The sequence below is a fragment of the Chiloscyllium punctatum genome, chromosome 10, assembly GCF_047496795.1.
Source record: "Chiloscyllium punctatum isolate Juve2018m chromosome 10, sChiPun1.3, whole genome shotgun sequence".
Taxonomy (NCBI): Eukaryota; Metazoa; Chordata; class Chondrichthyes; order Orectolobiformes; family Hemiscylliidae; genus Chiloscyllium; species Chiloscyllium punctatum.
This window is the reverse complement of record NC_092748.1, coordinates 98,062,214-98,086,822: the sequence shown is the minus strand read 5'-3', so window position 1 is coordinate 98,086,822 and position 24,609 is coordinate 98,062,214. Positions and strand designations below refer to the sequence as shown.

General features: G+C 38.8%; 1 protein-coding gene across 6 annotated transcripts in view; it reads right to left on the bottom strand.

The window, feature by feature from the left end:
* Positions 1-24,609, bottom strand: part of rif1 (replication timing regulatory factor 1) — a 94,939-nt gene that overhangs the window by 2,700 nt on the left and 67,630 nt on the right. For 5 of the 6 annotated variants that reach the window (XM_072579798.1, XM_072579803.1, XM_072579799.1 and 2 more), the window contains exons 25-35: positions 23,674-23,773; positions 22,593-22,718; positions 22,004-22,149; positions 21,427-21,516; positions 17,647-17,704; positions 12,650-15,814; positions 5,794-5,955; positions 4,573-4,650; positions 3,254-3,369; positions 2,667-2,820; positions 832-940 (exon numbers count right to left, since the gene is read on the bottom strand). In XM_072579798.1, coding sequence (XP_072435899.1) covers positions 832-940; positions 2,667-2,820; positions 3,254-3,369; positions 4,573-4,650; positions 5,794-5,955; positions 12,650-15,814; positions 17,647-17,704; positions 21,427-21,516; positions 22,004-22,149; positions 22,593-22,718; positions 23,674-23,773 — 4,304 coding nt within the window. The remainder of the gene's footprint in view (positions 1-831; positions 941-2,666; positions 2,821-3,253; positions 3,370-4,572; positions 4,651-5,793; positions 5,956-12,649; positions 15,815-17,646; positions 17,705-21,426; positions 21,517-22,003; positions 22,150-22,592; positions 22,719-23,673; positions 23,774-24,609) is intronic. The other variant, XM_072579801.1, reaches the window with a different exon arrangement.

Genomic DNA, 24,609 nt, shown 5'->3' with positions numbered 1-24,609 from the left:
CAGAATGTGAGCTTTGAGCATTCCTTTTGTAGAAGTTTAAAGATTGAGTCTCGGCAGGGGGACTGGACTTAATCCTAGTCACAATGAATTTCACCAATTATATTATGAAAAACTGTCAACGTCCTTCTTTATAAAAAGATTTAATTTAAAAAAGAAATATTCATGGGACGAAGACATTGCTGGCAAGGCCAGTATTTACTGCCCATCGCTAATTGAGGGCAATTAACTACATTACTGTGGGTCTGAAGTCACATGTAGGCCAGACCAGGTAAGGATGTCCATTTCCTTCCCCAAAGGACATTAGTGAACCAGATGGGTTTTTCCAACAGTCAATTCATGGTCATCATTAGACTCTTAATTCCAGATTTTTATTGAATTCAAAATCCACCATCTGCTGTGATGTATTTGAATCTGGGTCCCCAGAATATTATCCTAGTCTCCAGGCTAACAGTCGAGCGATAAGACCACTAAACCACCACCTCCCCAATTTTCCCATGTAAACCTGCGAATGGAATTTCTTTTGTGGCTTTTCAGCGACTGCTAAGTTGTTTTTAAAACATGGTCAGTTGGTCATGCTTGATAAGTAATGGGGTTGAGATTGTTCTCCCTTAAGAACTGTAGACTTAAGATAATTCATTCAGCATGGCTGACCCAAATCTAGATCCTGAAAGTGAAATCCCACGGTCTCACCCAGTCTTATTCTAAATGGCTCTGGGATACAGATTCTTAACTCAATACTTCAGTTTAAAAGCATAAATAAGTATAAGTTTTAAAGTGGATTTTAAAAATTAATTTAATGAAGAGATCCAATTGAGACAGCTTTAATTTTACCTGTTGCTAGTTTCTCATCATCAACATTGGAGTAACTGCTGTCCTCCATCCCATTTACTATCTTCTCATTTTCAAACACATTATCTTCATCTAAACCAAGGGATTTCTTCTGAAACAGAAAAAGAAAGCACTTAGTACAGAACTACAAACCATTCTTCTAATCTAAAATGCAAATCAGAGCTGAAAAATAATGAATTCAAAAATAGTAATATTGTTTTATTCTGGAAATATTTATTAGCCATGAAGATGAACTCATCAAGTTGAAAAAATTGAAGCTATTCAAAAGCCCTGTTTAAACCAGAGGTTCACTGGATATGTTTCTAAGTATTAATGTACTAAGACTTCTGCTACCTGTACAAACTCTCAATTGTCTATCAACCCATTCTTTTCCAAAATAGATTGGTTCCTAGTTGATTGCCTCAAAATTAGGAATAATCAATATTCACTTTTAATTTCTTCAGGCCTGCCAATTTCTGCAACATTCACTCCTCTAACCTCACAAATCCTCCATAAGTAAACATTTCTCCGAATTCAGCACCTTTTGCATTATGCCTGTTTGCTTTCTGCTATTGCAGACAGGCAGAAGACTGGAAGAACACAGCAAGCCAGCAGCATCAGGTGGCACAGAAGTATATGTTTCAGGTGTAATCCTTCTTCAGGACTCAGCTATAAACAGTTCCCCTGCCGTCCCACCTTTAAGCATCCTTTTCAATACCCACAGTTTGCTTTGCTGACAATTACAACATCCAACGAAAGTTGTTCAGAAAGATCAAGCCATCCCTGTGCTGCTTCTTTCTTCATTACTGAGGTGTGTTTAAAGTCAGGCATCAAGTCAAGGAGATGCCTTGGCATTCAGCAGTAGGGATGTCAGGAAGCTAGGCATGTAATTACAGAAAACCAGAAAAATTAAAAACATTTTTTAAAATCAATCATGGGTTGGGCATTGTGTAAGGCCAACATTTGCAGCCCATCCCTAAATGGTCTTGAACTTATCAACTTGCTAGGTCACTTCAGAGGGCAGTTAGGAGTGCTATGGATCTGCAATCACATGGAGCACAGGTGGCAGATTGCCCTCCCTTAAGTGCATGAGTGAAGCGATGGGACTTTACCAAAAAAAAACAATGACCATTGTCATAGACATCATTATGGAGACTTGTTTTTAATTTCAGATTTATTAACTGAATTCAAATTTCACCAGCTGCCATGGAGGATGTGAACATGTCCCCAGAGCATTCATGACGACTTTTGAATTACAAGTCTTTTACTATTACCATGATGCCACAATTGCCAAACCTTGGTATTCATGCCTCCTCAGAAACCTTGGGTTGCTAACCAAGACTTGGTATCACAATTAGCCAATAAAAGAAACAAGAATGAGATAGCACTAATTTAAGGCGATTGGCAAAAGAATCTATGAAATAGGAGCAAACAAAACCCTTAAATTAAAAATAAAACTGCATGTAAATTCAATCATGACATTCAAATGGGATTTGGAATAGGTACCTGGAAGTAAAAGAAAACGCTATGACACTGGCAAAGGGCAGGAGAGTGGGACTGTTATATTGATTTCGAGAGAACTAACATGGATTCAACAAGCCAAATGACCTTTTCTGTATACCATAACCACACCATCATTCCAACATGGAAAAGTACTTCGAATAAAATTAGATATTAATCATGGAGACTGTACTATTAGCAAATATTTTTTGAAATATTCTGGAGTAAGTTTATGAACACAACTTGACAACTTGCATCAGTTTATCATGCATAAATAGCTGATCTTTAGCAAAGTCAAAGTTCAGATAGGACTTATCGATTTACAGGAAATAACTCACTTGCTGTTCGTAGAAGGATTTGAGAGCCTTTTTTACAACAAAGACTTTTGGAGAACGGATTGGAAGCAACTTAATTTCAGCTGCTGTAAGCGAGCTCAGGTCACCGATTGTCTTGATATTTTTAGCTCTTACAAGCTGCCCCAAACCTCGGGCCCTTGTAGGAGGGAAAAAAAAGAAGTTTAGGTAAAAATAAGAGACAGATTGCTTAGCAACATCTTGACTGACACCGACTAGAAGTTTGGTTGCATGCTTTTCTTTTAGTAAACCTGCAAGTTTAAAACTGGAATTCAAGAGCAACATTTTAAAACATGGGTCTTGAAATGCAAAAGAAAGTGAGGACCGCAGATGCTGGAGATCAGAGCTGAAAATGTGTTGCTGGAAAAGCGCAGCAGGTCAGGCAGCATCCAAGGAGCAGGAGAATCTACGTTTCGGGCATGAGCCTTTCTTCAGGAGCTCTGAAGAAGGGCTCATGCCCGAAACGTCGATTCTCCTGCTCCTTGGATGCTGCCTGACCTGCTGCGCTTTTCCAGCAACACAGTTTCAGCCCTTGAAATGCAGGACAACTAAATGCATCAAAGTTTACTTACCACATGTTAGAAGCAAGCTGGGGTAGAATGGTTTCTACTGGTAAAGAGCAGCTGATCAGAGCTGGATACACAGCAGCTGTAGATAAGGCCGCTGGCTCTTTGCTCATCTCGGAGATCTTGAGAATTAAAAAAAAGCTTTATGTTTTAAGTACCATACTTTAATTCAATATTTTGTAAATGGTATTATTCTGTTTAAATGGCCTCATCGTCCTCTACGCCATCTGAAAGGTAGAATTGTTCTATTCAGAAAAAAAAACTTTTTATTAAAACAAGTTGGAATCAAATCTAAAAATTGTTGTTTCCAGGTATTAGTCACATTAGTGCTTTTCTGTGTCTTTAGCTTTGAAACACACTTCAGCAGAAATTGCAACTTACATATATATTTCTTTCACTTTAGTATAATGCATACGCTGCGAACAATACAGGCTGCTCTATGTTGTAGAGATCAAACATCAAGGATTTTATCTTCTTATTTATACATAAGTCAGCTGTGGGAGTCACAAGGAAGGCTGACATTTCTGGTCTATCATAATTGCCCATGAACTGAGAGAATTGTTGAGGGCAGTTAAGAGTCAACCACTTTGCTGTGGATCTGGAGTCACATGCAGGTAAATTGGTAAGGATCATTAATAATTATATTTCATTAGACTAGTGTTTTTTATTTTCAGATTTTTTAAAAAATTGAATTCAGATTGCTGTGGTTGGGTTCAACCTCAAATGTCCCAAGGATATTCAGCTTGGGGTTTTGGATTATTAGTCCAGCAGTCTTACCACTACATGACAGCTTTATGAAACACCTCGGCTCAGTACATAACAACAATTTTGACCATTTTGTTGCCTGTCATTTTAACTTGTCACCTTACTTGCCCATTGAGGACTCAAGTTCACCAATTCCAGACTTGAACCTCTTCCCCATTTTGTTTCTTTCAGCTTTGCAGATTTCAGTTTTACTCTCATGCAAGCTTTCAGATAACAGCTGCAAAGCTCCTCCTCTGTTGTGTTTCTTAATTTAACTACCGGTCTTACCACATCATCCTTTAGAGCTGCACACCAGCTCTTATTTAATCTCTCCCAATTTATACTCTAGTATTAATCCTGTTCGGCTGCTCTTTCTCCACTTCCCCTTTCACTTGCTTATAGAGAAAATCACTAACGCTACCCCGTTCTTAAGAAAAAAATCGACCTTAAGCATTAACTGTTTCTCTCTGGATATGCTGCCGGTACTGTTCAATGCTTTGCATTTCAAATACGAAATGGAGAATACAAAGTAGTACATAGTGTAACTTAATCACATGATAACTAAATTGCCTTCAACTTACCAAACATTTCTTTGAACTTTTATAGCCAGAGCTGCGAGCACTTGGAGACAGGAAACCTTTTGTTGGAGTGGTATTGTACTGAACGAATTAAAAATACAAAGTTGAAAGTCAACATAATTATAGCAACCCCAATGTTTCAATAAACACTGACTAAATTTTAAAAAATGAGCTAATACCATAAAGATCAAACATTTGTAAAATCGAAAAAGACAGCATGAAACAAAACAAAGACGTGCATGTATATAGTGCTGTTGACGGCCTTAAAACAGATCAAAGATTTTTAAAACTTTTTGAACAGCAACAATTCTTATAACGTTGGCAATGTTGCAGGAATTTTGAATTTCTTTTCACTGGCATGAGATAAATATTAGCTAGATACAGGGAGAAAACCCTGGTCCACTCTGGTGACTAAAGAAATCATGACAGCTTTCAGAGTACAAGCCACCTTGGTATATGTGTTATCTGAAAGATGACGCCTCAGTGCAAAATTCCCTCAGCACTACACTGAAATGCCAACTTATATTGCGTAAGAATATTTAGAGTGGGACTTTAATCAATAACTCCCAGCTTCACAAAGATAATAATTGGAATTAACATACAATGATTATTTCTATTTAAAGGCAAAAAAAAATCACAAAATGCGACAGGTTACCAGCAGACAATAGGTTTCTGAATTATTTTGTAGTGATTTTGCTAGTGGGCTAGGTGTTGGCCAGGATACCAGAATGCTTCTAGTCTTCTTCAAACAGTTTCATGCATCTTGCATGCCAACTTGAATAACAGAAATGCCTTCGTTTACCTTCTCATTCCAAACGTGGCAATTGTGTTATTTGAACTTCCTCAGCCCTATACTGAAGAACCAGCTTAAAGTAGAACTGGAATGAGTGATTTAAAAGTTAACCACTAAGTCAAACTAATCTCGGTTAAATTGAAAACATACTGGCTCAAACATACTGTCTTTCTTATACAAATGGCTTGAATTCAAAAACTCATTGTGCAAATAATTATGAGAATATGGAATTGGGTGAGCCAGTTCAGAAATGGCAATATATAAGAAAATTCTCATGTCTTTTTCATCTAATAACATTCTAGCACAGCAAGTAACTGGATGCAAGAGACCATTAATTTATTCATCCAAAAAAATCCTAAGTGAGAACAATAGCTTCACCACCTATAACTATCTGGTAGAACGGAGATCTGAATGAGAAGAATGAACCTTACCTTGGATTGATTATTGGGCTGGCTGCAACCATTTGTGACAGCATAATTTAATCCAGGAGAACTTCCAGAAGAGGAATGAGATCGCACTACCGGGCTACGACGATCAATGTCATCTGCTAATCCTTCCCGCTGAATTGGATCTGCAAACGAAACACGACGAATCTACAGAGAACACAGAACACAGGAAAATTTGGACTCTCATGAAGATGTAAACGACAGGGTACCTTCTCACAAGATTCTAAACTGCAGGACTATCTTAAAACAAACATTGTTCCGGGTTTTTAAAACTAGTTTATGCAACCAATGCTTGTAACTTCTGATAAATATAGTCAGATTGGGAATATTTAAACAATTCAAAAACAAAGTATTGCATATTCGGTCACACAATTAACTTTTGTCTTTATTTTTTAAAAAAAAACATTCATAAATTACCACCGGGCTACATGCAGAACGGCATTGACTACATAAAAGTAAAGGTTAACACTTAGTTCAGAAATTGGTGTGGGAGAAATAGATTCTGGTTCAAGCAGCCACACCTCTGAGAGGGTATTTACTTGGAATCTCCTCATGGCCAATCTTTTTATAAACTACATAACTAAGGAAGTAGTGCAGATTTTAAACTAAATGGTGGGGGCAAGAGATCACATATATAAATATGTGGAGTAAAGAGTAGGGTCATAGTTAAGAGAAGAAAGTCACAAGACAGGAAACAAGGGTCACTGAATAATAAAGGGGCAGAGGAAAATCCTAGGAATATGCCAACAATCAAGACTAGATGTTATAAAGTGGAAGCAAAAGCTCTGTAGCTAAATGCATTTGTAGCATTTGCAACAAAGTAAATGAAATGATAGTGCACACTGAAGTAAACAAACATAACCTGACAGCCATGACAGAGATAAAGCTTCAGGATGACAGGGATTGGTCAGGCAGGTGGAATAGAATGTGAGAAAATGGAGTTATTTACTTTGCCGGGAAGAATGAAAAAGCAGAATAGTAATCAAATGGAGATCAATGTGCAATCATGAAGATAGTAGATCTCAATGGGATGAGGCGGACATGGCCAGAATAGAATGGGACCAAATATTTACAGGAAAATGGCAACAGATAGGGAAAGCAACATTCTTCAAAATGACAAGAGAAAGAATACGATGAAATATCTTATTTTAAAAAAGAATGAGATCACATGATGGTGAATTCTTCAAAAGAGAGCAAGGTCAAAAACAAATAATTGATAAGGATTGCCAGTCTCATTGTCCTCTTTGAAAGAGAATGAAAATACAGTTGCAGTCAACAAAAAAGAATCCAAAATAGTGATCAGTAGGTAGACAAGTGAGCACTGAGGTGACTGGAGAACAGGATTCACTGTTGAGTTATGATGCAAGCAGAATTTTCGATGACTTCAAGTTTACACTGGAATAGTTGAAGCTAATGGTAATTAAGGCAATGACAAGAGTTTCAACAAGAGATGAGCTAAGACAAGGGAGAAGTGGAACACGCAAAGAATGTTTTTTTTTAAAAAAGAGGTATAGGGTAAGGCTAGTTACACTGTGCTTTATTTTGATATTTATTAAATAGATTACTGATTGAGCAGCAGTAGGAGTTGAGATGGTAGAGGAAATGGATAGGATGAAAATTGGTAGCCAAGATGTCCAGTAAAGGCTGGCTATGCTTAAGACAAGTTGCTGTTTTGGAAGGCTTACATCCTAGGGTGATAAACAAAGTGGGTGCAGAAACAGCAAAAGGATTACAATCTTCCTCATTAGACCTATAGGATTGGAGAAGGGCAAATGTGACATGCATTCGAGAAAACAAAAAAGTACAAAAAAAAACTCCTTGTACCTCAGGCGCGGTAAACTTAATATCAGCAGTAAGGCTTAAAAAAAACAATAATTCAGCAAGAAAGAAATTAACAGGCACATGAAGAAGCAAAGAAAACCATTAAGTCTAAATAGTTAATCTAAATGACGTTAGGAAGAAGTTACGCAGTGGATGCTGTCTATACAGATTACGAAAGTTGGCTGACAAAACTGAAGCTCATTAAATTGGAGGGTCAAACTAAACTTGGAAAGAGCAGCAAAACGATGACAACAATTAACTGCAATAGAGAATGAACAGGCAAGTCGAACATGTAAATTCAATACACAGAAGTGTGAGCTGATGTGAAGTGGCAGAGGGAATGGAAAATATAGACTTAATCACACAATTCTAAAAAGTGCACAGAGGCAGGTGCCACCAGGGAGTTCATTTGCATACATTACTGCGTGAGACAAGGTACATTTCAGCAAATAGTTATCAAATCACAGAATCACAAGCTTCATAAAGTTGAAAATCAAACACATCAGGTTTTATATCTCAATAGGTTTAGTTGAAAGTATAAGCTTGCGGAGCACAGCTCCTTTGTCACGTAGCTAGTGGGGCAGGATCACAGGACACAGAATTTATAGTAAAAGATCAATGTGTCATACAACTGATGCAATGCATTGAACAAAGATAGATTGCTGCTAAATATTTAATCACTTAGAATGGTATGCAGGTTTTGATTGATTAAAATGCAAATCCCAGAACTGCTTTCCAGTCACGTTCCAGAGAACTTGAAGTTTTATAAAAAGGTGACATCTCAGCTCAGACAATGCATTAAAGATGTGAGATTAGTGTCTGTCTGTATTCCAATCTTGAGTAGAACCAGTTCTATTTCCAAAGCAGAAATTTATAAAATGTTACATGGACTGACTGCTAAGAGATTGTGTGCTTTTTGAACAAAATAGATTGTACCTGCAAATGTAATTTCACCCTAAAGAGTGACATGTGTGTGCACATGTGTGTGACAGGGAGAAAGGGAATGAGGGAATGTGGGAATGTGATTTTTAACTTTGTCCATCCCAGTCCAACACAGACACCTCCAACTCAAACAAAGCAACTGAATGAATAAGTAGAACAGTTATGTTTCACTTTCAAAAAGTTCTAGGTGGGTCACAACTACAACATTGCATGTAGTCCTGATCACCATACTTTTAGTGTACGAAGTTTCCTGAGAGGGCATAGAGAAAATTTACCAGAACGGTTTCAGGGATAAGGGAATTTAGTTTCAAGATGAGGTTGGAGATGCTGAGTTTGCCCCACCAACAGCAAAGGAGATTGAGGTGGGATTTGAAGGTTTAGAAAAGGTTTAGCACAACTGTTCCCATAAGCTTATGATACAGGTATTTTCCCTAAAAATGTTAAACAAGGAGGTACAAGGCAAACTTGAATAACTTGTATGATCATGTAATGATACTGAAACTACAGTGATATATTTTCAGTCAGGATGGTGTGGGACTTGGAGATAGTGGCTTTCCCAAATATCAGCTGCCCGTGTTTCGAGAAGGAAGTGGCTGAGACTTGGAAGTTGCCAGGGAATTTCTGCAGTTCGCTTTGGAGATGGTACACATTGCTGCTACCGCGTTAGTGGTGGAGGGAGTGGATATTTATTGATCTGGTGCCAATCAAGATGTCTACTTTGTCCTGGATGTTGGTGGAGTTGCACTCATCTAAACAAGTGGTGAGTTTTCCATCATTCTCCTGACTTGTGCCTTGTAGAAGTTGGACAGGCTCTCAGGAGTCAGGTGGTGATTCACTTGTTGCAGTATTCCTAGCCTCTAATGTGCTGTTACAACCACGGTATTTACGTAGCTAGGCAAGTTTAGTTTCTGATTAACCCCCAGGATGTTGGTAGCGAAGGACTCAGGATAGCAACACCATTGAATGTCAAGGGGTGTTTGAAGATGGTCATTACCTGGCATTTGTATAACGACTCATTGGCTGCTTTTCAGCCCTAGCCTAGATATTATTCAGATCTTGCTGCATTATGATGTGGACTGCTTCAGTATGTGTAAAGTCACAAATGGTGCTGAATATTGTTCACTGATTATTACAGATCCCTACATCTGACCCTATGATGGAGGGAAGATCATTGATGAAGCAGCTGAAGACGGATGAGCCTGGAATACTATTGAGGAATTCCTAAAGATACCCTGGAGCTGAGATAAATAGACATCCAAAAACCACAAGCTTCACCCTTTGTGCGAGGTTTGACTCCAACCAGCATATGTTCAGTGGACCTGGTACAACCAAAATTACTGACAGTTAGCAGGGTATTACTAAGTAGGTGCTGACTGACAGTAGCAATGTCATTTGGGACTCAATCAGTAGTTCTGCCACCAAGCCAAACAGTTGTGGGCACTGAAATCGCCCAAAATACATTTTGCAACCTTGCTATCTCAGTGCTTCCTCCAAGTTTTGGGGGAGGTGGTATGTGGTAAATCAGGAGGTTTCCCTACCCATATTTGATTTGGTGCCCCGAGACTTCATGGTATTCAAAGTCAACATTGAGAATTCCCAGGCCAACATCCTTCTTCCACTATATACCACGGTGATGCTACCTCTGCTGGGCCTGTCCTGTTGATGAGAATGGACATACCTAGAGTAGCGACGTGCTGCCTGGCACATCGTGTGTAAGGTATGATTATGAGTGTATGACTGTATCATCCTTTTCTGGATTAGTGGTGCTGGAAGAGCACAGCAGTTCAGGCAGCATCCAACGAGCAGCGAAATCAACGTTTCGGGCAAAAGCCCTTCATCAGCAATAAAAAGCTTTTTATTCCTGATGAAGGGCTTTTGCCCGAAACGTTGATTTCGCTGCTCGTTGGATGCTGCCTGAACTGCTGTGCTCTTCCAGCACCACTAATCCAGAATTTGATTTTCAGCATCTGCAGTCATTGTTTTTACCTTGTATCATCCTTTTGCTTGACTGTTTGTAAGTAGCACTCCCAATTTTGGCACTAGCCCTCAGAAATAAGGAAAGAGAACTTTGCAGGGTCACCACAGCTAGTCTCATTTCTTGCCTGATACCTGTGTGACTGTTACAGCTGAATGGTTTGCTCGGTCATTTCAAAAGGGCAGTTTCAAGTCAACCACATTGCTATAGGTCTGCAGTAACATGTAGGTCAGATAGGTAAAGATGGTAGTTTTCTTCCTCACAGGACATCAGTGAACCATTAGTGACCTCTTTCCAAGCTACAATTCCTCTAGGACCCTTGCACTGAAACTGTTATTGTCACACTTTAAAAATTCTGACTACAAAGGGAAGCTTAAACAAAAGCAAGCCAAATTAGCTTAAAGTGATGGCTTTGGAACTTAAATTTAACTAACAGCAAAACTTTACTGGAAAAAGCCTTGACAAATGGTACTTACTAATACTGTAAAAGTTCAAAAACTTTAAAAAAAAACAAAGCAGGAGTCTCATTGTCCACTCAGGTAGTTGACAAAAGGGATATATTATCCTCATCACAAAGTTGTTCCCCCATCAAATGGAACCCAGGTTTTCCAAAGACTGGAAAAGTGAATTCTTTCCAAAAAAAAACACATCCAATTATTTTAGATTAAACAGTCCCATTCAGCCTCAGGTTTTGACTGGAGCAAAACACGCAGAAATACGAAGCTGTGGTCAATGAATACGCTAATCTAGCACAAGAAAAGGACCCACCAGATAGGCAAAACCCTAGAAATTACAGAGTACCTTATTTTGGAATCCAGATTCAACAATCTTTGAATTAGTCTTAGGTAGTACTGCCCATCAGAATGTCCTTTATATAATTTCTCCCCCACTATGCAAACCCAGTTAAAGCATACCAAAAAAGGTTCCCCACACTGGGCAGAAATGAATCCTTACACCAGTGAACAAATCACTATTTTTATCCAAAGTTTTACACAACTAAGTTGAGGAAACTTGGTGAACTTGTAAACATTTAACTTTTGTAGCCACTATCAGAATGGTGAGGCTTGATTTCCAGCACACCACCTGAGTGAGGAATGCCATACTTTATCCTTGCTAAACTCATTCATCTTCCATATATGTCCGTACCCTAGCAGCAGTACGGTGTTATCTATTCCAAATGGTAATCAACCCTATTGATTTAGTGAAAGTGAATATTGTTTAGTAATTTTGTAAAGTAGGATTCCAATTCTGGTTTCTTCAATCAATCCACAGGATTCACATAAATTCTTTGGAAAATGGAAATAAAATCAGTCACTCCTCAGAAGGGCTAGGAAACTCAAAATTTGTCTTTATGATTGAACTTCTACTCTGCTTTTTTGGGCAGCCATGGTCATGGCTGAACCAAGGAAGGAGAAATTTAATTCCCCAGTTGGGGTTTCCAAGGCATGCAGGAAATAGGAGTTCAATAGCAATGCTGAACTGCAGGTACAGGCACTGGCTGACTAACCAGACTGCTCTGCAACTGGATACTGGAGAGGTAGATCAGTAACTGGAAGCTGACATTTTATCCTTCAAATCTGTTCTAGTGAACACCTGCCATCATGTTAATTTGCAGTATAGCTGTAGAATCACCACAGGGTTCAATGCTTGGTGAGTTTAGCTCGTTAAATTCTAACATGTTGAGACTTAAACTCAAGGTTTTACAGGTGTACAGTTTTCTATAGCATAGTTTGGCGATTCAGCATGAAAACTCAAAAGGTAAAGCACTGGTCTATGTAATTCCCAATAGTAACAGGTTTTCATCAATTGTTACAAGCAAGCCTTAAAACGCACCAGCAAGTTACTTTGACAATCATGCAGCTAAACTTGCTTCAATACACTTCACGCAGAACTGATTGGGATTGTATCTTAGCTTATGTTTCACTCGAAACTAAGGAGTGACATTAAACATAACATTACCTACATCATGCTCAAGGTTAGCCAATTCAGCACTAGCCAATATGGGTCAGTTACTCAGTGGGGGAAAAAAAAAACACAAAAAAAAAGTAGCTGTAAACTTATCCAAACTGAAAGAGTCATAAGTATTTGATTTATTTTACAAACCTTAGTCATTGGAGACGGAGAATCATTTTCAGATGGTCGTTTAATTCCCTTCTTGAGAATACTTGTAGAAGGTGATGCTGTTGGTGACCATACACAACATGCCTGCATTTCAGAAGGACTGTGCATTGATCCAACCAGAAATGAGGCATCATTTTTAGTCTTTTGTGGTGATTCCATGAGATGTGCTGATATGGGTTTGGAGACATCAACTTGCGTGGTTAACTCCACCTCTGGAGAAGTCTCTTCAGTGCCAATGGTCTCTGCATCTTTAAAATGCTCTGCAGTCACTGGCTCGTCTTGTACATTTTCTTTGTCAAATGGGATTGGAACACTTGGCCTGCCCATTTGATCAGTTTCAGCTTGTACAGTGGTCACTCCATCACTTGGGATAGTTACACCTGTCGTGCTAGGTTGATCTTGGTCCAACTCATAGCCAGCTAGTGATTCTTTGCTTTTCAATGGTTCATCCTTTATCAAAGCAACATCGTTGGATACTGGTTCTCCTTCTGACATTGACAATTCAACGGTGCCAACATCTTCCTTCACTGATTTTACTTGTTCATTCCCTCCATTTTTGAAATATTCCTCTGCTTTTTGCTCTGTTGAAGACTCTTGCACCACTTTCTGCTCTGTGAAAGAGGAATTGATCATTTCCTGCTCTGTAGAGGATGACTCTGGTACTGCAGTTTGCTCCACTGAAGAGCCACCTGTCACCTGTGCACCAGTGGAAGACTCCAACACTTTCTGTTCCACGGAAGAATCATTCACTGCCATCTCTTCCCTAGAGAGCTCCTGCCGCCCCGCAGAGGGCTCCTCCGCCTCCTGCCGCCCCGCAGAGGGCTCCTCCGCCTCCTGCCGCCCCGCAGAGGGCTCCCCCGCCTCCTGCCGACCCGCAGAGGGCTCCCCCGCCTCCTGCCGACCCGCAGAGGGCTCCTCCGCCTCCTGCCGACCCGCAGAGGGCTCCTCCGCCTCCTGCCGACCCGCAGAGGGCTCCTCCGCCTCCTGCCGACCCGCAGAGGGCTCCTCCGCCTCCTGCCGACCCGCAGAGGGCTCCTCCGCCTCCTGCCGCCCCGCAGAGGTTTCAATCCTTGGGATGACCTTTCTTTCTTCTGTCAAATCCACCTCTGATGTAACAGTACTAAGAGAACCACCAAAAAACTGAATTTTGCTATCCCCAGACAGAGGTGTGCTGAATGCACAAGGTCCATCATTTACAGTGTTGTTAAACCTGGGACTCTCTAATAGCTTCTCCGTAGAAGAATAATTAATTGAAGAGCTTAGGTGCAAAGTATCCTCTTTTTGATCAGATTCTGGCTCTTGTTTGGTGGAACTCTCTTTATTTTCTAATTGCAATTTTCCATGCTGTGAAGAGCCTTTGCAGCAATCACAATTTTTAGTTTTTCGAGTCCTTTTACTTCTCACATGGCACTCATCCGACTTCTGGCTCTTCTTGACTGAAAGCTGTCTATCTGAAAGATTTGAACAATCAGCTGATAAAACCCCTGTCTCATAAGGCAAGTGGTGAACATGGACAACTGTGAAGGCTTCTTCAGTTTTGTCTGGTTCTAAATAAAGCTCAGTTTTTACATTTTCAATAGTTTCAGGTTGTTCTTTTGGGTTTTGTGCTGGGTTATGTGTTTTAAGGTCCTTTTCTATGTTTGACTCTTCGACTGAAGTATGAAGCACTGGAGACATCGGTGAACTATGCATTTCACCAAGATTTTCTGCACCTTCCACTTGGGTCATCACTTCAACATCATGCTGATTTTCAACCTCCAACTCTTTTTCTGAACGTTTCACCTCTTCATTTTCATTTTTTGAGCACACCTGACTGTCTACAGTTATTTCATCTTCCATCAGACCTTTGGTCTTGCTGTTCTTGAGGGATAACTCTTTAGTCTTTGTTCTTCCCTTGGACCTTCTCCTTTTCTTCTGACCATCCTGAAGTTTTGGGTTGCCTTCAGAACCCTCCGATTCAGTCATGCTATAGCAACTGTTCTCTGCTTCAGTCAAGCCTTGGGATGCTCTACGAGTCTGGTAGCGAGGGCGGACTTTGTTACCAGCATCTGGTGTATTTTTGGTGGAATCAGACTCCTGAGAAACATTTTTTGAAGTCCTGCTTTTCTCAGTTGCTGATTTACCAGATAAAGATTTCGAATCATTTTCTTTTGCTTTGAAAAGCTCATGATGCTGGAGAGAATTTTGAAGATACTCCTCTCCCTCATTTTGTGATTTTTTTCCTGGGTTATCATCTCTTTTTTCCTTGCTGTCATTCTGATTTGTAACTGCCACATCCAAGTGCTTCCTTGAAGAACGCCTTAGCATTTTTTTTGTTAGTACTTCAGAAGAATCATTCTTCTCTTGTACGCTCGAAACATTTTCAAACGAGGCTGTCTCTTTCAAGTCTACAGGAGTAATTTCAGAATTTTCTTCATTAGAAACACTGTTTTTTGTCTGTTTGTTACTTGTCTGGCTCTCAGAATCCTGACGACATACAGCTTCGCTTTTATTAAAATGGTCCCGATTATTAATTGTAGAATTTTCTTTTGCATCTAATGATTCAATTGTAGAACTCTTAATACTTTTTGGTGCCTTAGTGTACTTGGTTGAATTTTCTACAGTTGACCTTTCAGTTTTATTTTGCCTACGTCTACCATGTTTGCCAGTTTTTGTTGTACTCAAATTGACTTCCCGGCAAACTTTGCTCTTCTCATGCTGTGATGCAACTTCCACCTCCATTGCTTCAGCCCGCTGAGGAATGAAAACTTCAGCAGCTGCTTGTGCCATTTTAACCAAAGGGGAGTTACTGAAGCAACATGTAGTGGAGGGATCAAACTTCTCCAGAGTAATAAATGACTGCCTTCTGCTGCTGGTTTTCTGTGGCGTTCCAGAGATGATGTCAGAAGAGGTAGAACTACCACTCACATCAGCACTGCTAACCCCCGATTCAGAACCAGTGCAGTTTGATTTAGATTGAGCCACCATGTTTCTCACTTCCTCCTGTTTGCCACTGCAAACACAATCTACGGAATCTTCAACGTTCATTCTACTTCCCTCGTGGTCAGCACATTCTTGGTCAGTTCCTTGAGAAGGCAATTCATTTTCATTATTTGCCTCAATGGCAATCTGGGTATCAAGCTCATTTTCGGTTTCCATATTTTCATCCTGGGGGGAAAAAAAATCATTTTGAATGTTTAACAGATGCAATAAGGCATAATTAATCAACCCTTGCTCTTCAGAAAAGAAGCAATCTTCAAAGTGTAGCATATCAGTACAGACTGGCTTTGAAATCTTACAGTCCATTAGCAGCATTGACCACGACAAGTTTAACAGCACCAAATACAGACATTCTATTTCTTTGCGGAATTCATTGTATTCAGAAGAATGCCCCCTATTGCAATAGTATTCTACTAAGAAATACCTGTTTGTCAAGGTTAACATATTTGTATTTGAGCAGACCAATTCATGAATTTAACTCCAAGACTCATCCTTACAAGTGTGTTAATTGGGGTTCAACATTAAACCATGACCTGGCCTGTGAAATAACTCTTTTTGGAAAGAATGCACAAGTAAACCTTCACAATCTAATTCATTGATCACAGTTGTGAAAAATGTATAGGTACACTGCATATTTTGTATTCATTTAGATTTTTTTAAACAACAATGAATCTTAAGAAAGGCCCCTAATAATCACATGACAAACTTTGTGGATTCAGTTGGTCCTGAGATCAGATCGCAATTACCTCAAGGTGATGGCAGGAATAGCCATTCTTATATCACCAACTTGACAACAATCATAAGTCAAGCTAATGACTGAAGACTTAAAAAAAAAAGTAATTGCCTCAACTAAAAGACAATTATGCATCGGCATCCCAAACTTACACTGGCCTAGTACCAAACATGAAGCATGGTTTAACAGTTTTGAGATAGCAACAGCTTTAAGTTTTGAACTGTCTAAAAGTCCTGTGAGCAACCATTTTGTGCAGACATCTTGACAGAATCACTGTTTCATAACAGGGTGACAAGAGGATGATTTTAGGTCTGTGTACTAAGCCAAGCTACCATGGGCCATCACCTAACTGCCATAAAATCAGTCAATCCCAGGACCTGTTCTGCTCTATCCATCTATGGGAACAGTCTTCAACTATTTGACCACAGAAATCATGACAGTTGCTGAATTAAACACTTCAAACCTTCACTTTGGAAAGAGAATCTTCAACAATCTTAGATACTGGACAGAACTGAAAATGTGTTGCTGGAAAAGCGCAGCAGGTCAGGCAGCATCCAAGGAACAGGAGAATCGACATTTCGGGCATAAGCCCTTCTTCAGGAATCTGGACATACTTGCACCTTCACAACTATCTTATTTTTAACTTTTGCATTTGTATTTTCGGTTAATACCTGTCACTTTCACTTGATTAACTACAGCAGTGGTTTAGCAATAAACTAACCTTTATTTAAACAAATTCTTGCTTCTGGTTGCTTTTAAATTGAAATAAGCTAGAAAGAGGCCATATACAAACTTACTTAAATTTATAATCCACAGATGTCATGGGTTTGGAACAATCAATTTATACTGGATTCCAATAATAATTTGTGGGGAAGCTGAATAGGCCATTAATTAGTCAACACTCAAGCAATAGGACGCACATCTGTATAACAAGAGTATCTAAGGGCAAAGAGATCTCTTTCAATCCTTCATGGATTATCTCTTGGCAACCAATTTGAATCTCAGTAGTTTCATCAGTTGAATATCAAGATTTGAGCCCAGATGTGATAAAAACTAATTAAAAAATAAATAATACGGCCTAATTAGACTATAACATGCGGAGGAATCTTTCAGGGATACATCCATCTCCAGACCAAAATAGAATCAACTCAAATTATCCATTAAGACTGCAGTTCAATTAATGTTCAATCTTTTGTTTCCTTGTGACTAGGTTACATTTGCACCTAATCACTTTAAAGAACAATTTTGCTAAAAAGCTATCATTCACCTGTGGTAGGTTTTCAGAGGTTTCCGTTGTTTCTCCAAGTTTTTTTGCAGGATTAGCTCTGGAGGGGGGAGGAAAAAAAAGCACAAATCTGGTAACAAAATTAGATCACTGTATAACTAAGGGATCTTGGTTACATTTCAAGTCTCGTTAACCTGAACTTAAGAAATTTGAAAATAATTAAATCAAATTTTGCTTTTGAGGAACAGGATTATGGGGTGGAAAATAAAAGCTGTTTTTCCAAATGCAAAGAATGAGGCTTAAGTTGAACCAGAACAAATCTGAAACTGCTTAATTCATTATAATTCTGCCCAAAGAAGTCATTTCCTTTTCTGCTCTTTTGGTGCTATTTTGTCAGGATGATGGATCAAAACCTTGAAGTATTTTAAACATTTCAAAATTTGTTTACCAAATGTATTTTGGAATGAAAGAGGACTGATACAGACAACAAAAAATAATGCAGATGCAAATTCAGTACGGTCAAAGTCCTGTTTGTTACCAATGGCATGTCACATCTATAAAGTGTCAGGAAAGCAGAGAGGCAGCTGGAAGAGATAATGAACTGACTATCTTCCTTCTTGTATTTTGCCCTTCCAGAAATATTTTAAAAACTGGTGTTAAAAAACAGACAGCAACTCTGGTGTGTGCGCTAGCGAACACAGACACTTATGTGCTGGCCTGGGTCTGAGCACCAGTATATTGTGAAGGTCTCAACTGAATAACAATCAATTATTTTACGTATGTACTAGACATAAACTAACTCTTTCACTCTTAGTGATGTCCGCTAACCAAAAGGAAACGAGGGGGGGGAACAAAAGTAAAACCACACTAAGACAAAAATCCCAAATACTTTCCACAACTATGTTCTACTACACAGACGTCACTAATAATCCAGAGGTGATGTATATATCTGTACATCTTAACTTTTATGGATTTAAATGTTTCTAATTTATGTGAGAGACACATTAATTCTTCTCAATTATTAACTCATAAATCAACCTTTAGTTAAATGAAAAAAGCTTGTCTAACAGAGGGAACAAGATGATAAAGAGCAAATTCACCTTTCCACACTTGGGGGTTCAATGATTTGGGGATCTTGCCTGAAGTCTGGGCTTAACATGACAGTTTTTAAAAAGTTCCAAAGAGCCATTGAACTCAAAACAGCAATTCTGTTTCTCTCTGCTCAGATAGAGTCATACAGATGTACAGCGCAGAAACATACCCCTTTGTCCGACTCGTCCATGCTGACTAGATATCCTAAATTAATCTAGTCCCATTTACTAGCACTTAGCTCATATCCTCTAAACCCTTCTTATTCACATACCCATCCAGATGCTTTTTGAAATGCTGTAATTGTACCAGTCTCCACCACTTCCTCTGGCAGCTCATTCCACACATGCACCACCCTCTGCGTGAAAAAGCTGCCCCTTCGGTCTCTCAAATTTTTCCCCATCACCATAAATCAACGCCTACTTGCTCTGGTCTCCCCAGCCCAAGGAAAAGACCTTGTCTATCCATTTACCCTTTCCATGCCCCTCATGATTTTATAAACCTCTAAGGTCACCCCTCAGCCTCCGACACTCGAGGGAAAACAGTCCTAGTCTATTCAGCCTCTCCCTAAAGCTTAAATCTTCCAACCCTGGCAACATTCTTGTAAATCTTTTCTTAACTCTTCCAAGTTTCACAACATCCAAAAGGAGGGAGACTAGAATTGCACACAGTATGCCAAAAGTGGCCTAACCAATGTTCTGTACAGCCACAACATGACCTCCCAACTCAAATGCTCAGACTAATAAAGGAAAGCAAACCAAACGCCTTCATTATCCGACCTACCTATGACTCCACTCTTAACCTGCACTCAAGGTCTCTTTGTTCAGCAACATTCTGCCAAGACATTGTATTTCTCCAACACTTTTTCAGTTCCCTGCACCTACAGTATTTTGCATTTGTTTATTTAGTTCACTATTCCTTCATACAAAATGAGGTGAAGGAAACAGGAAAAAATACACAATGAGGCAGTGAGCACATAGGCATCTTGAAATCTGTATTATTCCCAAAATCTCCAAATTATCACCAAACCAAGCTCCATGTTCAAGATGCAAGTAGAGAGGAACCTCGATTATCTGAACGAAATGGGCAGGATAACTGCTCAGATAACTGATTATTTGGATAATCGATTTTACCTTAAACAAGGGAAGCCATGCTGATCTAACAGTGTGCTCTACCACAGAATTTGTTTAAATATATAATTTTAATGTATTGAGCGCAAGAGGTCACAGATTTTACATAATGTGCAAAATAAAGCAATAACACAAGAAAACATTTTTAAAAATGCAGTAGTTAGCATTTCGCAAAGAGTGGTGAAGACTGCATTAATCAAGGTCCCAAGCAGCTTCTACGATCGCAAGAGCATTTGTCAGTTTCTAGGAACTCAGTCTCATGATAGAAATATAGAAGCATTGCCTCACGCATCAGTGTATGTTCTTGATTAAGTGCCAGGAATACTGTAAAACACATTTTTATATAGGGCTGTATAACAACCCTTACCTAAAAAGTATCCCATCGGCAATGCTTGAGCTGCTTGTGTTTCTTTGTTTTTGCCAGTGTTTTTGCATGTTCTTCAGTAGAGATAAATCAAATACACTTACTTCTTTGATGTAACGTTTTTGCAGGATATTGAAATTTGGATAATCGATATTTGGCTAATCGAGGTACCTCTATAGCCAATTTAGATCAAATATTAAAAGAAAACCAAACTGCTGGAGATACTCCGAAGTTGAATTTGTGGGCATTTGGGTTGTGATGACATAACGGTAAGGTCACTGAACCAGCAATCCAGAACACCAAGCAATATTCTGGAGGACTTAGACTCAAATCACCATAAGTGAAATCCAGATTTTTAGTAAATTTAGAATAGGAAAACTAGCCTAATGACAGTCATATAATTAGTGTCAATAGCTGTTAAAAAATAGATGGCTCACTAATGTCCTGTAGGAACAAAATCTGTCATCCTAATTTGGTCTGGCCTACATGTGACTCCAGATCCATAACAACGTAAAATCTACTCAACTGCCCTCTGGGATGAATAAATGCTGGCCCAGCTAGTGATGCCCACATCACTATTAAAATGAGGTAATTAAAGTAAACCATAAACCAGTTGGTTGAATGATTTCAAATCATAGAACTCCTACGATGCAGACAGAGGCCATAAAGCCCATCGAGTCTGCACTGATCCTCCAAAGAGCATCCCAACCAGACCCATCGCCCCATCTTGCTCCAACGAACCTTCATTTACCATGGCTAATCCAAGTAGCTTGCATGTCCCTGGATACAATAGGGCAACTTAGCATGGTCAATCCACATGACCAGCACATCTTTGGAATTTGCCCTGTGTTTTGCTTGTGTTGCAAATTCTAAGATTGAATAAAAGAACAACTCTGGTGAGGCAAGGAATTCTGAAAATTCTGCAAGACTGTAAAATATATATTTATCAGTAAAACTAATATCAAAAATGCAGCCCTATCTAAGTCAAATTTCAGCAAATGGTCAAGTTTGCTAATTGCTGTAAGCTTTTCTAAAATAACCCAAAAAAAGAGCTGCTTAGAGCTGCTTCAAATTGCAACATGTATTTTCAAGCTGGGTTACTCAAAATAGAACAGTATTATACAATTCAGTTTGCATAATTACCATACAGACAGAACAAATAGTGCTTGGGTGTTAAAGCATTTTATTAGCGTGCAAACTAAATGAGCTTGTGGATACCAAGTGAAATGATCTACTTACAAGTTGTCCTCCTGAGATTGTGTATACTGGGAAAACAAGTGAGAATCCTGAGATGCATCCAAATTATTGTACATGGCAGGAAGGTCAGTCCTGATTTGGAGAAAATAAATGATAAAATGGAGAAGCCCTTCAAAATGCTTATTTTGGCATTCATCTGTTGAATGTGTTACAAGTGAAGGTAAATCATTAAAATTAAAGTAATTTTGCAATTATCTGATCTGCAGAAGTGAATAGATACTGTTCCAACATTTTCACAAAATAATGTATAAAAGCCTGATTTTTTTTAAACTAGAAATCAAATTGCATTCTTAAAATAAACATTTATAAATAATGGTAAAACACAACAGTTTTCATGCACAAATAAAGAGACAGCCATTCTTGTTCTGATAATGCTGGGATGAATAAGAACTCAGATACAGCTACAGACACAAGAGGGCAACACTGTCTCACCTCATTCCCACACAAACAGCTTGTCTACTAGTCTAAAGGGGGCGAAGATCGGATATACATTGGATCAGTTTTTCTTTCCATAGCCCATGAGAAATAAGCAGACAATGACTTTCTTCCTTCAACCTACCTCTTTGTCCATAACACCTCTTTCTGATGCTCTGTCAAAATCCGCTCTTTAGGTTCAGGTGGTATAAACACAAAATCTATTGACTTCTCCTCCTCCAGCAGTCGCTCTTGTCGTGGCATTTTGGGAGAAGAAAAATCTAGCTTCAACTATAAAGGGGGAGAATGCGCAAGTAGTAAAAAGGTAAGGAGGTTGGATTGGTCTCAGCCTTCGAGCTTACAAAAGAAGAGCAATATCAACAAACTTGGTTTAAAAATATTTTCACCGCAAAATACCAAAACATAAAATTGGGCTTCCAAACAGAAGTTTAAGCAATTACAGACAGTCACACATCAATGGTATCTACTGCATTGAGCATCTCACCAATAGAAGCGTTTTTGAAGAAATCTGCATTAGCTCTCCAAGATGATACTTCTCAGAAAAAAAAGCTGTAATCCCCTTGACTCATTTAAATTACAAATACTCAATTTCTTTCTCCCCACAATCTTTGAAACCATAACCTCAAACAACCATTTCAGTAAGTCGTCCGATATACTCCGGACTCAACGTTCTATATACACAGCCTCATGCAAAACATTTGCACTCAACTTACTTTTGCTGGAGTTTGAGGCACACACTTCTCTTTCAGATCTTCAGCTCTAGCAAGCAATGACTCTCTTTTTCCAAATGAATTAACTTGCACACCACTGACTTTAGTGTCGAATTGGGAATGTTCGGACTGCGAGAAAAATACGTAGAGTAAACACATGCTGGAAATCTGAAACAAAAGGTATGCTGGAGAAACATACAGGCCTGACAGCATTTGTGAAGAGAAAACAGAGCTAACATTTCAAGTCTAGTGATCTTTCATCCTTAATGTGCAAAGGGTTACTGGATTTGAAAACGGTAATTCTGATTTCACTCTAAAGAGACTGCCAGACCAGTTGTTTTTCTCCAGCACATGCTTTGTCACATGAAAAAGTGTAACTGATGCAGCTGAACACTTATTTTCTGTAGGATATTTAAGTCAGCATGCATTCTCGACCTAAGGCAAAGAATCAAAATAGCAGCATTAAAGCTAAAACATTACATATTTCACACTGTCACTTTTATGTTGCTATTTTGATTCTTTGCCACTGCAAACTGTACGGCGAAGATGCTCCAAAAATGCCATAGCAATGCTATAACTGAAAAGTCACTTTGAAGGCAATCAAATGTGGGGTGCCATGTCTTGTCAATTCCAAAGGATCCTGCTCTTAAAAAAATGCATTAGTGAAGCAGCTTTGTTTTCACAACATCCAGCTGCAGAATGCAGTATTTGACTTTTTTTTTATTGTAAACAAAAGTCAATTTCCAACTACCACGTTGACAATTAAAACTGGTTTTCTAATCCAACAAAGCAAAAATTTAAGCCATGCAAATGGGTTGAATGTGCAGAAGTATTAAACATGTTGCTCCAATATTTTGTGCTTTGTAGGATATAGACACATTAAGGGTGAACAATGTAGTACGCTGGCAGTTAGGAACGTTAATTTGCTTATGAAGCTAATAAAAATATTCTCAAACACAACTGAAATACTGAAATCTTATAAAGATATTCAAATCTTAAACTTAGAATATGTATTTTGGATTTTTAAAAAAAAATCAGACTATGCTGTTACAGCAGAAAGATAAACTGTGCTTAATAAATGTACCAAATCAGAATAAGGCCCACTTGACTCTTCCGTCAATTCCAAGGTCTCAAAACCAGGCAATATTATGGGTGTCTTCTGCTTGACCCGACTTAAGACCAACCTATAGTAAAGCAAAAAACTTAACATGTCATCTCATACACACTTTACAAACAACCCTGGAGACACAGTCCAAAGGATGAGGAGGAATATGTCTCTAAAAGAGAAATAAATTTATCAAAAGAATATCAATGAAAAATAGTTAAAAATTAGAACATCTTTCAAAATTTCAAATAAAAACAGCAACTGCCTTTAACTAGATCGATGCAACATGCAGAGCAAGATCCTGTCTTAAGTGATATTGCATTATTAGTTAATGAACACATAACCCCATTTAGTTTTGAGAATTTTATCTTTTCTCATCATATCTGACATGGGCTAGCATGACACACCCTATGCAATCCAACATGGCTTCAGACTGAGCTCACCTGCTCAACTAGTTTCTTTTCTTTCTTTCCCCCTCTTTTTTTTTTTAAAAATGCTGGTGTTTCTTTTCCCCTCCTCCTCTCTTCTTTCTTCTCCTGACCATGGACTCCTAGCCTCACACCAGGCAAACCCCAGTGGCCCAGTGTGGTGGTATCTATGTACAGCATGGTCTCAGCGTTGACTTCCAATCTCAGGGAAATTCCTTGAACTGTGGTCCTACCGTGGCTATGCTGTAATGTTGAACTTCCAACTCTTTTTACTTAAAACTGAGCAAGTGTTACCGTACTATAGTTACTGCAATGTTTAATTTTTAACTTTGTTCTTTCTACCTGGTTTTAAAATTCTGTACCTAGGTACTTTTACCCAAGATGGTGCCTTTTAAAACAAAAATCATCAGACATGGACATAATCGGGTTGTGCCAGCTTTTTTTCCCTCATCTCTAAATGTCCTCGAGACTATGGTGAGCTGCTTTA